This window comes from Mustela erminea, chromosome 9, assembly GCF_009829155.1.
Source record: "Mustela erminea isolate mMusErm1 chromosome 9, mMusErm1.Pri, whole genome shotgun sequence".
Taxonomy (NCBI): Eukaryota; Metazoa; Chordata; class Mammalia; order Carnivora; family Mustelidae; genus Mustela; species Mustela erminea.
Genome location: NC_045622.1, coordinates 31111219 through 31127787, shown reverse-complemented (window position 1 = coordinate 31127787; position 16569 = coordinate 31111219). Strand labels below are relative to the sequence as shown.

Genomic DNA, 16569 nt, shown 5'->3' with positions numbered 1-16569 from the left:
AGTGCATCTTTATAGCTTTGGTAATTCAGATGGATTCTGTTTATCTTAAAATACTCTAGTTATCTATCCTTTGGAAACTCAGTTTTGTGTGGGATATATTTGTATTTTTGAAATGATGAAACTATTAATGAAACATAGAGATTGTAAAATATAAAACTCAGATAAAAATTTGTTTTGACTGTCAGCCATTAAAAGCGGTCATAATGTCTATGCTTTCATTAAAAATCCTCAAGGTAATAGAATAAAAACTATTTAGCATCCTAAAATAGGGCCATACTATGAAGATACAGAGAATATATGCCATAAAATAAAGAGTAAAGCTATTCTATGGCTGTTGAGTCATGAGACTGTCTTTACAAACCTACCATGAAAAAGTCTCAGTACTTTGTGGTTACTTTTACTTTACTGTTTTCAGAGTAGAGATGCTGCAAATGAGGCTAGCATATAATTCAATAAAGAAGGAAAGTTTGACACTTCTAAATGAAAAAAAACTACTAAATACAAAAACTAAAGAACTGGTCAACAAATGCTTTTCTGGTTGTAAAATATGCTTACAGTATTTACAGTATTCTTTTCTTGAAATTCTAAGATGTTGGGACTTCATGTTGGGACTAACTTTGAGAATAGCAATGACTACCATCAATATTAAATATTATTCAGTTAAGAGTAGAATTAAACTATCGCTCAAGCTGTGCCATTAGGGATATTTTTTAAAGAGTAACATATCAATAGTGCTCCAGAATTTGAGCCTGTCTTCAAAGAAACCAGTTTTCTTCTCTTTCTTTCTTTCTTTCTTTCTTTCTTTTTTTTTTTTTTTTGGTTTTATTAAGTCTTTTATTTTAATTCCAGTATAGTTAACATACAGTGTTATATTAGTTTCAGGTGTTCAATAGAGTGATTCAGCAGTTCTATACATTACTCAGTGTTCACCGTGGTAAATGTACTCTTTAATATCTTATCACCTGTTTCACCCACCTCCCCAACTCCCTTCTGGCAACCAGCAGTTTGTTCTCTGTAGTTAAGATACATTTCTTGGTTTGGCTCTCTCTTTCTTTTTTCTCTTTGTTTCTTTGGTTTCCTAAATGCCACATATGAACAAAGTCATATGGTATTTGTCTTTCTCCAACTGATTTATTTAGCTTAGCATTATACTCTAGCTCCATCCATGTCATTGTAAATGGAAAGATTTCATTATTTTTTAAGGATGAGTTATATATATATACACACATGTGTGTGTGTGTGTGTGTGTGTGTGTGTGTAATCATCTTTATTCATCCATCTTTCATTGGACACTTGGGCTGCTTCCGTAACTTGGTTATTATAAAAAAATGCTGCAGTAAACATAAGGTTGCATGTATCCCTTTGAATTAGTGCCCTTTAAGTATTCTAAACTTTTTCCTCTGTTTGTTGTGATTCTTAAATTCCACATGTGAGGGAAATCATATGGTGGTCTTTCTCTGATACGTATTTCACTTAGCATTATACTCTCTGACTCCATCCATGTTGTTGCAAATGTCAAGATTTCACTCTTTCTTATGGATTAGTAATATTCTATTGTGTTTATATACCACAACTTCTTTATCCATTCATCTGTTGATGGACACTTGGACTGCTTCCGTAGTTTGGCTGTTATAAATAATGCTGCAATAAACATGGGACCTGGGTGCATATAGTCTTTTGAATTAGTGTTTTTGCATTTTGGGGGTAAATACCCAGTAGTGCAATTCCCGGATCATAGGGTATTCTGATTTTAATTACTTGAGGAATCTCCTTACCCTTCCACAGTGTCTACACCAGGTTGCAGTCCCACCATCAGTGCATGAGGGTTCCTTTTTCCCCACATCCTCACCAACAGTTGTTCTTTCTTGTATTTTTTATTTTAGTCATTCTGACAAGGGTGAGGTGATACGTCATTGTGGTTTTGACTTAAATTTATTTCCCTGATGATAAGGGATGTTGGGCATCTTTTCACTTGTCTGTTGACCATCTGTGCATCTTCTTTGGAGATAGTCTGTCCATGCCATCTGCCCATTTTTTAACTGGATTATTTAGTCTTTGGGTGTTGAGTTGCATCAGCTCTTTATGTATTTAGAATCCTAACCCTCTATCAGATATGTTCTTAGCAAATATCTCCTCCCATTCAGTAGATTGTCCTTTAGTTTTGTTGGTTGTTTTCCTTTGCACTGCAGAACCTTTTGCTTTGCTGTAATCCCAGTATTTTATTTTTGCTTTTATTTCCCTTGCCACCGAAGACAAATCCAAAAAAATATTGTTACAGCTGATGTTGAAGAAATTACTGACTGTGCTCTCTTCTAGGATTTTTGTGGTTTTACACCTCACATTTAGGTCCTTAGTCCATTTTGAGTTTATTTTTGTATGGTGTAAGAAACATCAGTTTCATTCGTTGGTATGTATCTGTCCAGTTTTTACAACATCATTTATTGAAGATACTGTCTTTTTCCCATTACATATTCTTCCCTCCTTTTTTAAAGAGTAATTGATGATATATATATAGTTGTGGGTTTATTTCTGGGCTTTCTGTTCTGTTCTGTTGACCCACGTATTTGTTTTTGTGCCTGTACTGTACTGTTTTGATTAGTATGGTTTTGTAATATAATCTGAAGTATCAAATTGTGATATTTCCAGTTTTGTTATTTTTTCCAATATATCTTTTGGCTAGTGGAGTTCTTTTGTGTTTCATACAACTTTTAGGATTCTTTGCTCTAGAGTTCTATGCAAAATACTGTTGAGGGGTGCCTGGGTAGCTCAGCTGGTTAAACATCTAACTCTTGCTTCCAGCTCAGGTCATGATCTCCTGGGTCCTGGGATTGAGCTGTCAGGCTTCACACTCAGTGGTGGTCTGCTTAAAGATTCTCTTAGTCTGTCCCTCCCCTTGCTTACTCTCTGCTTCTCTCAAACAAACAAACAAACAAACAAATAAATAAATAAAATGCTATTGGTATTCTGATAGGGATTGAATTAAGTCTGTAGATTTGGATAGTATAGACATTTTACCAATATTTATTCTTCCAATCTGTGAGTGTGGATCTCTTTCCATTTATTTCTGTCATATTCAGTTTCTTTCATCAGTGTTTTATAGTTGTCCATGTATAGGTCTTTAACCTCTTTGGATAAGTTTATTTCCAATTATTTTATTATTTTTGTGCATTTGTAAGTAGGTAGTTTTCTTAATTTCTCTTTCTGCTGTTATATTTTTAATGCACAAAAATACACCGGATATCTATATATTGGTCTTGCATCCTGTCACCTTACTTAATTCATTTATCAGATCTAGTAATTTGTTGATGAAGTGTTTAGGGTTTCTTTATGTACAGTGTTATGTCATCTGAAAATAATGAAAGTTTTATTTTTTCCTTACCAATCTGGCTGCCTTTTATTTCTTTTTGTTTTCTGATCACTGTGGCTAGGACTTCAGTACTACACTGAATAAAAGTGGTGAGAGTGGACTTCCTTGTTTTGTTCCTGACCTTACGGAAAAAGCTCTCAACTTTTCCTATCAAGTATGATGTGTTCTATAGGTTTTTCAGGAAAGGTCTTTATTATTTGAAGTATCTTCCCCCTAGACTTACTTAGTGGAGGGTTTGTATCATGAATGGATGTTATACTTTGTCATAGGCTTTTTCTGCATCTAATGAAATGATCATATGTTTTTATTGTTTTTCCTGTTGCTGTAATGTGTCATGTTGATTGGTTTGTGAATGTTGAACTACACTTGTATCCTAGGAATAATTCCTATTTGATTGTGGTGAATAATTTTTTTAATGTATTGTTGAGTTTGGTTTGCTAATATTCTGTTGAGGATTTTTGCATCTGTGTTGATTAGAGATATTGGCATGTAGTTCTTTAGTTCTTCCTTTTTTAAATTTTTTTTTTGGTGGGATGTCTTAATCTGATTTTAGTACCCAGTAATCCTGGAGGCACAGAATGAATCTGAAAGTTTTCCTTCCTGTTTTATTTTTTGGAAATTTTGAGAAGAATAGGTATTAACTCTTTTTCTTCTTCTTCTTCTTTTGTAATTTAATTTTATTTTTTTTCAGTGTTCCAAGATTCATTGTTTATGCACCACTTCCAGTGTTCTATGCAATATGTGCCCTCCTTAATACACACCACCAGATTTACCCAAACCCCGAGCCCCCTCCCCTCCAAATCCTTAGTTTGTTTCTCCAAGTCCACATTCTTTCATGGTTCGTCTCCCCCTCCGATTTCCCCCAACTACGTCTCCTCTCCAACTCCCAGTGTCTTCCGTGTTATTCCTTATGCTTCACAAATAAGTGAAACCATATGATAATTGATTTTCTCTGCTTGAGTTCTTTCACTCAGCGTAATCTCCTTTTGTCCCGTCCATGTTGATACAAAAGATGGGTATTCATCTTTTCTGATGGAGGCATAATATTCCTTTGTATATATGGACCCTATCTTCTTTATCCATTCGTTTGTTGCAGCAATGGCCACAATCACCAAACTGTGGTATTAACTCTTCTTAAGTGTTTGGTAGAGTTTACCTTTGAAGCCATCTGGTCCTGAACTTTTGTTTTTTGGGATTTTTTTGATTACTGATTCAATCTGTTTGCTCGTTATAAATCTGTTCAAATTTTCTTTCTGGTTCAGTTTTCATAGGATGTATATTTCTAGGAATTTGTCCATTTCTCCTAGAATGTCCAATTTGTTGGCATATAATTTTTTATAATTTTCACTTGTTTGTATTTCTTATAGTATCAGTTCTTATTCTCCTTTTTCATTTGTGATTTTATTTGTCCTTTCACTATCAGTCACTCTCTCTCTTTGATGAGTCTAGCTAGAGATTTATCAGTTTTGTTGATCTTTTCAAAGTACCAGTTCCTGGTTTCATTGATTCATTCTTTTTTTTTTTTTTTTTTTAATTTTAGTTCCTATTAGTATTTATTTCTGCTGTAATCGCTATTATTTCCTTCTTTTTGCTAGCTTTGGGTGTTGTTTGGTCCTCTTTTTATAGCTCTTTTAGATATAAACGGTTGGTTTGTTTATTTGAGATTTTTCTTGCTTCTTGAGGTAGGTCTGTATTGCTAAATTTCACTCTTTGGATCACTTTCACTGCATCCCAAAGGTTTTCCACCATTATGTTTACATTTTTATTCCTCTCCATGTAATTTTTTATTCTTCTTTTATGTCTTGGTTTATCCATTCATTGGTTAATAGCATGTTACCTAACCTCCATTATTTTTGCTCTTTCCAGATTTTTTTTCCTTGTCACTGATCTCTTTTCTCATAGCATTGTGGTCAGAAAAGATGCATGGTATGACTTTAACATTTTTTAATTTGTTGAGTCTTGTTTGTGGCCCAATATGTGATGTATTCTGAATGTATTCCATGGGCACTTGAAAAGAATGTGTATTCTACTCTTTTAGCATAGAATGTTCTGAATGTATCTGTGAAATCCATCTGGTCCAGTGTGTTATTCAAAGCCAGTGTTTTCATGTTGATTTTCTATTTATATGATCTGTCCATTGATATAAAGTGGGGTATTAAAACCCCCTACTATTAATGTATCAATTAGTTCTCTTATGTTTGTTATTAACTGTTTTATGTATTTGGGTACTCCCATGTTGGGTGCATAAATATTTAGAATTGTTGTATCCTCTTGTTGGATTGTTTTTTGTTTTGTTTTTTTTTTGTTTTTGTTTTTGTTTTTTTTGTTATTATATAGTATCATTATTCTCTTGCTATTGTCTTTGTTTTAAAGTGTAATTCATCTGATGTAAGTATAACTACTCTGGTTTCATTTTGACTTCCATTTGTATGAAATGTTTTTTCCAGCCCCTCACTTTCAATCTGCATGGGTCTTCAGTTCTGAAAGGAGTCTCTTGCAGGCAGCATATAGATGGGCTTGTTTTTCTACCCATTCCATCACCCTCTATCTTTTGATTGGAGCTTTTAGTCCACTTACTTTCAAAGTAATTTTTCTGTGATCCTTTCTTCTCTTGCTCTCTTTCACACTCTGCTGACTTTATTGATAAACTTGGATTTCTTTCTCTTTATTCTTTGTGTATCTGTTACTGTGTTTTGATTTTTGGTTATCATTAGGTTCATGTAGAACATCTTCTACATACAGCAGTTCATATTCAGTAGATGTCACTTAAATTAGAACTCATTCTTTCTTCTTACTGTTCCCCCCCATGTTTCAGGTATATGACATATACCTGGTATATATCATAGGTATATATTCTTCTATTTTGTGAATTCTTTCACTGTTTTTTAAAGATATACATATTCTTACTGCTTTTGTGTTTCCTGCTTTTCATACTCCTACTTATGGTCTTCCCTTTCCACTCCAGGTATTTCCTTAATATTTCTTATAGGGCTGGTTTAGTGGACATGAACTGCTTCAGCTTTTGTTTGTCTGAGAAACTATCTCTCCTATTCTGAATGATAGTCTTGCTGAAAAGAGTATTTTGGGCTGCATTTTTTTTTTTTTCTATTAGCTCTTTGAATATATCATGCCACTCCCTTTTGTCCTCCAAAGTTTCTGCTGAAAAATCCACTGCAATCCCTTATGGCATTTCCCTAGTATGTAACTATCTTCTTTTCTCTTGTTCCTTTACAATTCTTTATCAATAGTTTTTGCCATTTTAGTTACTTTGTGTCTTGGTGTTGATGTCCTTAGATTGATTTTTTGGGGGGGATATCTGCCTCCTGGATCCAGATATCTGTTTCCTTCCCCAGATTTGGAAACTTTTTGGCTATTTTTCTTCATATAAATTTTCTGATCCCTTTTATTGTTCTTCTGGAATCCTTATAATGGAAATGTTATTACACTTGATGAAGTCACTGAGTTCCCTAAGTGTGTTCTCATTTTGCATGATTTTTTTTTCTTTCAGGTTGCTCATTCATTCCTGTTTCCTCTAGCCTGCTATTTTTTCCAACTAGTGTATTTTTAATTTCATTTGTTGTTGTCTTCATCTCTGATTTGTCCTTTTTTATCTCTTTGTTAAGTGTCTCACTTACAAAGTGAGTACATTCTCTACTCTTTTCTCAAGTAGAGTGAGTCTTTATGATCAGTACTTTAGATTCTCTGTCAGGAATTTTATTTTTACCCAATTCTCTTAGGTCTTTCACTGTCATTTTTGTCTTTTTTTTCCCCCCATTTGAGATATATTCTTCTGTCTTCTCATTTTTCCTAACTCTCTGTGTCTGTTTCTTTGTGTCAAGAAAGTCAGCTAGATCTCCTCCTCTTGAATGTAGCAGCCTTATGAAGAAGAGGTCCTATAGTGCCCTGCAGTACAGTTTCCCCTATTCCCCAGAGCCTGATGCTTCACGTAGTGTCTCCTATGTATGTTTCATGTGCTCTGCTGTTTTCTTCTGATGGCTTTTTCCCTCAGTCCAGTTTTCGACAGAGGCTTTCTTTTCTGTTGTGGGCAGCATTTTGTCCCTGGTGGGGATGTGGTATGCAGTTTTAACAAGGTGTACTCTGCGTATGAATGATACTTGTAGCTTCCAGAACCCTGGCATTCCTTGTGAGTGGATTGTGCAATTCTGACATGGTGCTCCTCGAACTTCCACAGCGTCTACAGCTGCTATTGCCAGAACCACAGTTTTGCAAAATGCATGGGTGGGAAGATGAAGTATTGACAAGGTTTGCACTGTATTTCTGAGGAGGTAGCCTGCGGTGCTGGGACTGATGCAAGCATGAGTAGAAAGGGTGCATGTGCCAAAGCACTAGGGTGTGGGGCTTAGTGTAAGCCAATTACATAGTGAACTTCCTGTTGGTTTCTGCCAAAGCACTAGGGTGTGGGGCTTAGTGTAAGCCAATTACATAGTGAACTTCCTGTTGGTTTCTGCAGGTGACCGTATGTTTATACTGAAGGGTAGGGGAGGGCAGTGTCACCTGCCAGCTCCTTTGTTCCTGAAAGAGTCTTCCTCTGGACATGCTCTGAGATGAGTAAATAACTCTCCCTACTATACATCCCAGGTGTTTTTCAAAGTGCTGCTTCTACCTTATATCTGGAGGGCTCTTTGTCATGTTGTCTTTTACAGGGCAGGACTCATCTTCCTATTGCCCTCAGGGCTCTTCCAAAATGGAGCCAGCTGATTTTTAAGATTTTAGGTTTTGAATCCCTCTTACTTGTAAGAAATCAATAAATTCAGCTGCTCTTGCTTTTAAAGCCATATGTTAGAAGGATTCATCTCTCCAGTGTGAGTTTCCTGGTATGTTAGTCTGTTTCTCATGATTCTCTGTGCCTGTGGCTCCCTCCTGACCACAGATGGCCACCTCTGTTTTGCTCCCCATATGTCTTCACCCTTTCTACCCTCTTTGTTGTGGACTCTTCTCTGCCTTTAATTGTAGAGTTTGCTTTGCCAGTCTTCATTTTCTGGGCTACGTACATTAACTTGAGTGTTATCTAGATGTATTCATGCGACAAGGCAAGCTTAGGATCCTCTTACTCCACCTTCTTCCAGCCTCCTTCTAATCTACCATTTTTAACTGGAAACCATTTTTAATTGTATTTATTTGAATTATTTTCATTTTTATTTGAGAATATTAAGAAATATATTTCTCCCACGTGTGATAAAAATTTTTATTATAGAACCAATAAAACATTTGAATTTTTCCTCAGGGTATTACTTGGTATTCTTAAATTAAATCCTAAAAAAACAAACAAACAACAGTCTAATTTGATCTGGCCTCAAAAATTTAAGAAAATTAGAACAGATTTAAAATCTTGCAAAAGCCATGAAAATAAATAGCTATTTGATAATATAGGATCTTTGGGAGATTTTTGGTGAACTACATGTATTTTGAATTACTTTACGTATGATAAAAAAATGCAGGAGAAAGAATATTGGACTTGGATTCAGAAGATCTGTATTAGAATCCTGGTTCTTAATCTTAGAATAAAGTGAAGTTTTCAGCAGCCCAGTGAACCATTGTAAGATTACAAAGCTTTCTCTCTACCTCATAATGTTTTAAGAATACCATGAAAAAGAATATGTGAATAGCTTTGCAATATAATTACCAACACAATAAAGGTTTTTTTCTTAGTACATTTGCTTCTATCATCTGGAAACACATCTAACGAAAGATAATGCTGATTTTAGAAGAAATGGACAGGATCAGTATAACACATTTACAGGATCTGTGTTTTCTAAGGAGTCAAGTTTATAGGGTAACTTTGGTGACTGTGAACCCCTCTACTTCTACCCGCCCCCCCCCCCCGCCGAAAAAAATTCAGACTCTAACTAAAACTGTGCATTAAGTACTAAAACAACAGAGCCAACTACGGGGTAATCCTTACTGTGATTTTCTTTTATTTTCAGTGTACTTAAATGAAGCAGGGTTCAACTTTGTGAGAAAATGCATTCAAGCTGTGGAAACAAGAGGTAAGTGTTGTCTAACAGGTACATTATTACTGTTATGTAGTTCTTATAATTCATTCTTATATAGAAACCTCTCAAAAATTCATGAAATTAACTTCAACAACTATATAAATGAATAAGTTACTTAAGTATACAAATAACTATAGTTTACCCTGTATTTCTTTTTAATGATTTTTCTTCATAAAGGCTTTCTTTACTTCTTATTGATAGACTTTGTGTTTTTTATTACTATAAGCACATCTTTGATTTTTTTCAGGCTTTAGTGGGGTAAGATTCTTAAGGAACTGGTCTTCCTCCTTCCTTGTATTCTTTCCCTCAGTGATTTCAGTCAGTCACAATTCTAGCATCTTTCCTCTCTCTAGTCATGACCTCTCACCTGAAGCCCACTCCAGGTACATTTTACATTCTTTTAATTACAGGAAAACTTGTCTAAAGCAAAACTTATATTGGGCTTTGAAATTCTGTGAACTTAGACTCAGATTTTGGTGTTGCCACATAGAAGTTTTGAGAAGTTAAATGTATTTATTAAATTCTCTGAATCTGTTTCCTTATCTTCAAAATGAAGATGTAAATGCCTTCCAACTCTTCAACATGCAGGACTCCATGTCTGAAGAAATAGAGGATGAGAAATACTGATTATCATTTCCCTTCTTAATGCTTTTTGCATTCAAATAGTGGTAAATGAACAGTGATAAATGAATTTTTGCTACTTTGAAGATATTTGAAAGACTTTTGGATACTATTCAGTGTCTTCTCTGAGAAATAAGTGTTGTGGGTGTTTCCAGGGTAGATTTGCTGAAGTTAGACTGCAAAACTGGACAAGTAGCTTTCAAATTCAGTATAGGTATATGCCTGAAGTTTTTAACATTTTGTACTTGTGCTGATGGTCTCAAACCATTCTCTTGTGATTTTTCTTTTTCATTAGGCATCACTATTTTAGGCCTCTACCGAATAGGAGGAGTAAACTCCAAAGTTCAGAAACTCATGAACACAACATTTTGTAAGTTTTGGATGAACTGGTTACTTAATTTTTGTATTATAGATAATCCAAACCATAGCTTTCTTTGAGAATTATACTATTACTTATCTTTGAATATTTTCAAGTAATATTTAATATTTGCATTCAGCTTTTAATGTTCAGTTATAATAGATGAACAATCAGAATTTAGGAGGGGTCTTTTTTATAATATTGGACTTTTTTGCAAGTGTCCTTTGATTAACTAGAGGTGCAGTGAGATTTATGGATGTTGGATTCAGATTGCCTAACTTGGAATCCTGACTTGCCATTTAAAAACTCCGTGACCTCCGGTAATTTATTTAACCTCTTTTGTGCCTCAACCTTCTCATTCATAAAATGGGGATAATAATAGTGCCTGCCTCATTGAGAACTATGAGGATTGTTAATTCATATAACATACTTCGAAGTATTCTTGGCTGATGGTAAGAGCTCTGTGATGTTAGCAATTAACAACAATTTGATTGGAACCCTATTATTCCACAAGAAATCTTTGAGGTTTATAAAGGATCAAAATAAGATTTGCATCAGTTCGCACAAACAACAATCCTGAACTGTTGGCACATTAAGGAATAAGTGTCTCTCTCTCCTTGACCTACTTACGTTTGTGTCCATCTTCTTTATGGTGTGAATGATGTTTGAATTGCATAGTTTAAACACCGAATTTTTTAATCTTTTCAGCTCCCAAATCCCCTCCTGATATTGACATTGATATTGAATTGTGGGATAATAAGACAATAACAAGTGGACTAAAAAACTACCTCAGGTGAGGAAAGTTTAACTCTATTCTGCCTGTGATGTCTCTCTTGCCTCCTTGGGCAGTTGCCATGTGATTTCTCAGAGCTCCTGTGCATGAACATCACTACTTAGAATAATTTCTTCATTTCATGGGCGCCTGGGTGGCTCAGTGGGTTAAGCCGCTGCCTTCGGCTCAGGTCATGATCTCAGGGTCCTGGGATCGAGTCCCACATCGGGTTCTCTGCTCAGCGGGGAGCCTGCTTCCCTCTCTCTCTCTCTGCCTGCCTCTCTGCCACCTTGTGATCTCTGCCTGTCAAATAAATAAATAAATAATATTTTAAAAAAAAAAAAAAGAATAATTTCTTCATTTCAGGTGAAATAACATAAGGTAGTTATGTTTATATATAGTGTTTTGGAGCTTACACATTCTACTTCAAATAATAAACTTAAGAGGCTACAATATTTTATGAATACTAAATAATACTTTGTTTCATATTAAATGTGGTGTTTTCATGGTTTTTTTTTTAATTGAAACTAAAGTTGTCTTTTGTTTTGTCTTTGTTTTTTATTTAACTATTGTCCCCATATCTGAGAGAGATTTTGCTATTATGGTTCAGTAGTTCTCACAAAGTGAAAAAAATCCCTCCTCTTTTTAGTACAGTTGTGCCAAGAACTGCTATAAGGCTTTTGTGTCTTTTGAGGTCTGCATTCTGGGACTGCCTAGAGCGGCCCTCCTAGGACTTGATCTTATTTCCTAATACCCAACTTTTAAAGAAACACTGAAAGTTCAGGGGAAATAAAACAGTATTGTCATTCTAATGCCTGCTTCTTTATCCATTGTAGATGTCTTGCAGAACCATTGATGACTTACAAGTTACACAAAGATTTTATTGTTGCAGTTAGTAAGTACACATCTGTTGGATTTATTATGATTGATGTAATTTTATGCTATATCACTTACAGGTGTAAATTTAAACCAACTAGTTAAGACTGTCCTACATATTGCTTAAGAAACTGTCAATCTGATATTTAATAGCTGACAGTATGGTTTGTAAACTAATTATTTGTGAATGATGTATTAAAGACCTAAAAACCATAAAGCTAGAAGACATAGGCAGTAATTCTTTAACATTGATGGGAGAAACATTTTCCTAGATATGTCTTCTCTGGCAAGGGAAATAAAAGGCACAATTAAATAATTGGGACTGCACCAAAAATGAAAAAAGTTTTGCACAATGAAGGAAATCATCAACAAAACAGAAAGGCAACCTACTGAATGGCAGGAAATATTTGCAAATGATATCTCCAATAAGGGGTTAATATCCAAAATATATAAAGAACTTACACAGCTCAACATGACAAAAACAATTTGATTAAAAAAGTGGCAGAGGCCCTGAGTAGATCTTTTTCCAAAGTAGACATACAGATGGACAGTAAATACATGAAAAGATGCTCAACATCACTTATCATGAGGGAAATACAAATCAAAACTACAATGAGATATCACCTCATACCTGTCAGAAAAATTAAACAACACCAGAAACAACAGGTGTTGGTGCGGATGTGGAGAAAAGGGAACCCTCTTGCTCTGCTGGTGGGAATACAAACTGGTTGTAGACACTCTGGAAAACAAATAGGGAGTTTCCTCAAAATATTAAAAATAGAATTACCATATAATCCAGTAGTTCCACTACTGGGTATTTACCCAAAGAATATGAAAACACCAATTCAGAAAGATATGCACACCCTTATATTTGTTGCAGCATTGTTTACAATAGCCAAGACACGGCAACAGCAGAAATGTCCATCAGTAAATGAACAGATAAAGAAGATACAGTATATATGCACAATGGAATATCACTAAACCATGAGAAAGAACGAAATCTTGACATTTGCAATGATGTGGCTGGACCTAGAGAATATAGTACTAAGTAAAATAAGGCAGACAGAGAAAGAGCAATACTATGTTATTTCATTCATATGTGGAATTTAAGAAATAAAACAAAGAAAAAGACCAAAAAGAAACACTCTTAAATACAAAGAACAAACTGGTGGTTGCCAGAGGAGAGGTGGTGGTGGAGAATAGGAGAAATAGAGAAAGGGAATCAAGTGTGCCCTTAGCTTGATTTTTTTAAAAAACTTGCAGAATGAAATGGAATATTTTGCCACTTAATAAGAATTCCTTGGGGTGACTGGTGTGATAAGAAGAATTATTTTAGTTACATTTTATTCAACTGATGAATGTTAGTTTCTTATAAGAGCAACTTTATGGTTAAACAGACAAGACTACAAATATGTGCGGTCAGGTATGCTACCTACTCATACTTAACACACTATATTCCTAAACCTGAAGAGAAGAGTCAGGTATTTTTGGCAGGTAACAGGCATTTTCATCAATCCCTCCCCCCCCCCCATTTATTGATAAGGATTATGTATCTATGTCACTTATTTGGGTCTATAATTGCTATAATGGAATATATATAGATAGGCTAAATTCAAAAATCGTGGAGAGGGACTTAGTGAAAACATGTAACCTAAGAAATTAGAAATATGTACTTTTAAAACATTGAGACCAAAGTGCTGGGTTGCCATCTGAGCCCATCACAACATGTAACAATTAGGAATTAGCCTTTCATTGTTAAGATGTATGAGGTGTGACTGTACAAAGCATTTTTCACAGTCCCAAGAAAGAAAGCAGTTGAATTAATTTATTATCACAACATTGTAATGTCACAGGAAATATTGTCTGCTGATAAGTGTCAGATAACATTGAGTGACCTTGGTTTTCAATCCAGCATTCATGACTGACCACATGATCTCATAAACAGCTATACCACTTACCTTTCTCCTGAAAGCTCACCACTCTATATTCTTTTCATCAAAATCTATCCTTATTAGATAAACAAAACTTGGAAAATGTAGAGCTGACCTCTCATTTTGTTGACTAGTTCCCTGAGTGGGCCAGTAACTTTGTCCAAGGACACTAGTAAATTGATGGCAAAGTCAGAACTACAAGCCAATTTTTTTACTCTACCCTAGAACTCCTACAGAAATTTTGTGTTACAACAAATGGTATTTGAGCCACTTAGCTTAAGTAGCTTGTTTTAATAGAAACATTTGGTTGTAAGCTATTTTTCTCTACTTCCATGGCAAATAAATAATTCACTACCATGGTAATTGAAATATATTCTTATAGAAGAATTCATCTTTTGTCTGGGTCAAGGATAATCCCATGTACCAGATAATAAGGTAATAAAATTAGAAATTATTTGGAAATTCAGCTCTGTCAAAAAGGGAAGTTACCCAGAAATTACAAGGCATTTCACAGGATGCCCTGCCAGAGTATGGATCAGGCCTTTCACAGGCCTACAGCTACGAGCTACAGAAATGTAAATTGATGTTTCTCTTCCCATAATTTTAGGAGAGTCTCTCCTCTCTGTTCTTTGTTGCATACCTGCCTTATTTGTATCTCCCTTTCCAGTCGGATTTTCTTAGCTTTGGAGCACATTTGGTCACATCAACCCTGGTCTTACATGATACGCCTTTCCACATATGTAAGCAGACAGATCATAGTTTTGCTATCTCCATTCCAACCTCTGGGAGCCCTTGTGTTGGCCCAGTTTGAGCCAGGCTCTTTCCTCACCTCCTTTTGTGCATTTTTAGGGAAAGGGCTTGGCAGGGTAGGAAGTCACTGTAGAATTTATTATAGTAAGAACATGTAAATAAGTTCTTCATTCTGAAGTGTCAGATGTTTCTCTAGCTGACATGACAGCGTATTGGCTTTTGCCTGGCTTTCTTTAGATGTTTTTTTACTTTTCAGATTTACCATTGTCAACATGGGCTTCAAATGTATTAGGCCTTTGCATAGCAGTCCTGATACTTCAGAAATGTAATTCCCTGTTGTCTTTAAATCTATAAAATTTGGAAAGGAATGCCTTCTTTCTTTGTCTGAAGGAGTCTCTAGGAAGTTTCTGTGTGATAAAGTATATTATATTGCCTGGCACGTTAGGCCGTCTGTAACAATTCCTGTGATCACTCACATTGATGAAGTTTTGATTCTGTCCTTCTGTAGCAAAAAAAGAAGGTGATGAGTTATGGATGTATGGAAGTTCAGTGGCTACAAGCACAGGTCTGGATTAGCTAGAACGGGCTGGTTTGACCTCTTTACTTAACTAAATTCATGACCATGGTCAAGTCACTCAATTTCTCTAAGCCAGTGATAGTGATAATACTTACTGCATGAATTAATGTTTATAAGGCATGAAGGTGGGAGTAGTTGTAATGTTTAGATTAAGTTGTAATTATTAGATTATTTACACATTTTAATGCGATTTAAACTTGAACATTTGAAACCTTTATGTTATAGAATCTGATGACCAAAACTACCGGGTGGAAGCTGTACATGCACTGGTGCACAAACTACCAGAAAAAAACAGAGAGATGCTGGACATCTTAATAAAACACCTCGTCAAGTAATTCTTTGATTTACGTTGTTCACCTAACTACTTGTTCATGTCTTTCAAAAGTGTATCATGGTGCTGCAACACTATAATTATAATCAGTCTATGGAATATGCTTTTAAAAAAGATGTGACACTTTATTTTTAAGATATATCTGTGCAAATGTGTGTGTTCTGTGTATGTTTACACTGTGCAAAGGATTAACTAATGTTAATTTCAACTGTTAAACTCATGACAAAAACCTTACATGTCAACTTAACAATATATGAAGGAGTATATTTTTTTCCCCTTGGTTCCTTTAGATGCATCATAAGCCCTAAGTCTGAGGATCAGTTCTCTGTGTGACTAGTGTCAACAGGTTTTGCCAGGTCAAATTGCCACTCTAATATTAATGTCTTTCTCTGAATTCATAGCATTACTTGGTCTCTAAGATTTTTCTGACTCTGCTAGTAGTTCATATATGTATTTAAAAATCCAGATAAATAGGTATCATATTAATCAAGTTTCTCCAGAGGAACAAAACCAATAGGATGATTGTATGTGTATGTAGCTATACATGTGTGTATATATATATATATATATATATATATATATATATATATATAGACAGAGAGAGAGAGAGAGAGAGAGTGTGTGTGTGTGTGTGTGTGTGTGTGTATTTTGTATGTGTATATGAGAGAGAGATTTATTGCAAGGAACTGGCCTGCACTATTGTGAAAGCTGCTAAGTCTGAAATCTGCAGGGCAGCTGGTAGTCTAGAGACTGAGGGAAGAGTTAACAATGCAGCTGCTTTCTAAGGCAGTCTTGAAGCAGGATCCCCTCCTCCTCAGAGGACCTCAGTCTTTTTAAGACTTTCAGCTGATTGAATGAGGCCTGCTCACATAGAAGATAATCTGCTTTACTCTAAGTCTACTGATTTAAATCATAATTTTATACAAAAATATACCTTCCCAGAATCATCTAGAATTATGTTTGAACAAATAT

The 16569-nt window shown here is 35.1% G+C and overlaps 1 protein-coding gene across 3 annotated transcripts in view; it reads left to right on the top strand.

Moving 5' to 3' along the window:
- ARHGAP42 (Rho GTPase activating protein 42) overlaps positions 1-16569 on the top strand; it is a 293252-nt gene that overhangs the window by 230665 nt on the left and 46018 nt on the right. For all 3 annotated transcript variants that reach the window (XR_004289597.1, XR_004289598.1, XM_032360563.1), the window contains exons 13-17: positions 9313-9375; positions 10298-10372; positions 11069-11153; positions 11969-12027; positions 15492-15597. Coding sequence is in view for 1 of the 3 variants with exons in the window: in XM_032360563.1 (XP_032216454.1) it covers positions 9313-9375; positions 10298-10372; positions 11069-11153; positions 11969-12027; positions 15492-15597 (388 nt within the window). In the remaining 2 variants the exon portion in view is untranslated. The remainder of the gene's footprint in view (positions 1-9312; positions 9376-10297; positions 10373-11068; positions 11154-11968; positions 12028-15491; positions 15598-16569) is intronic.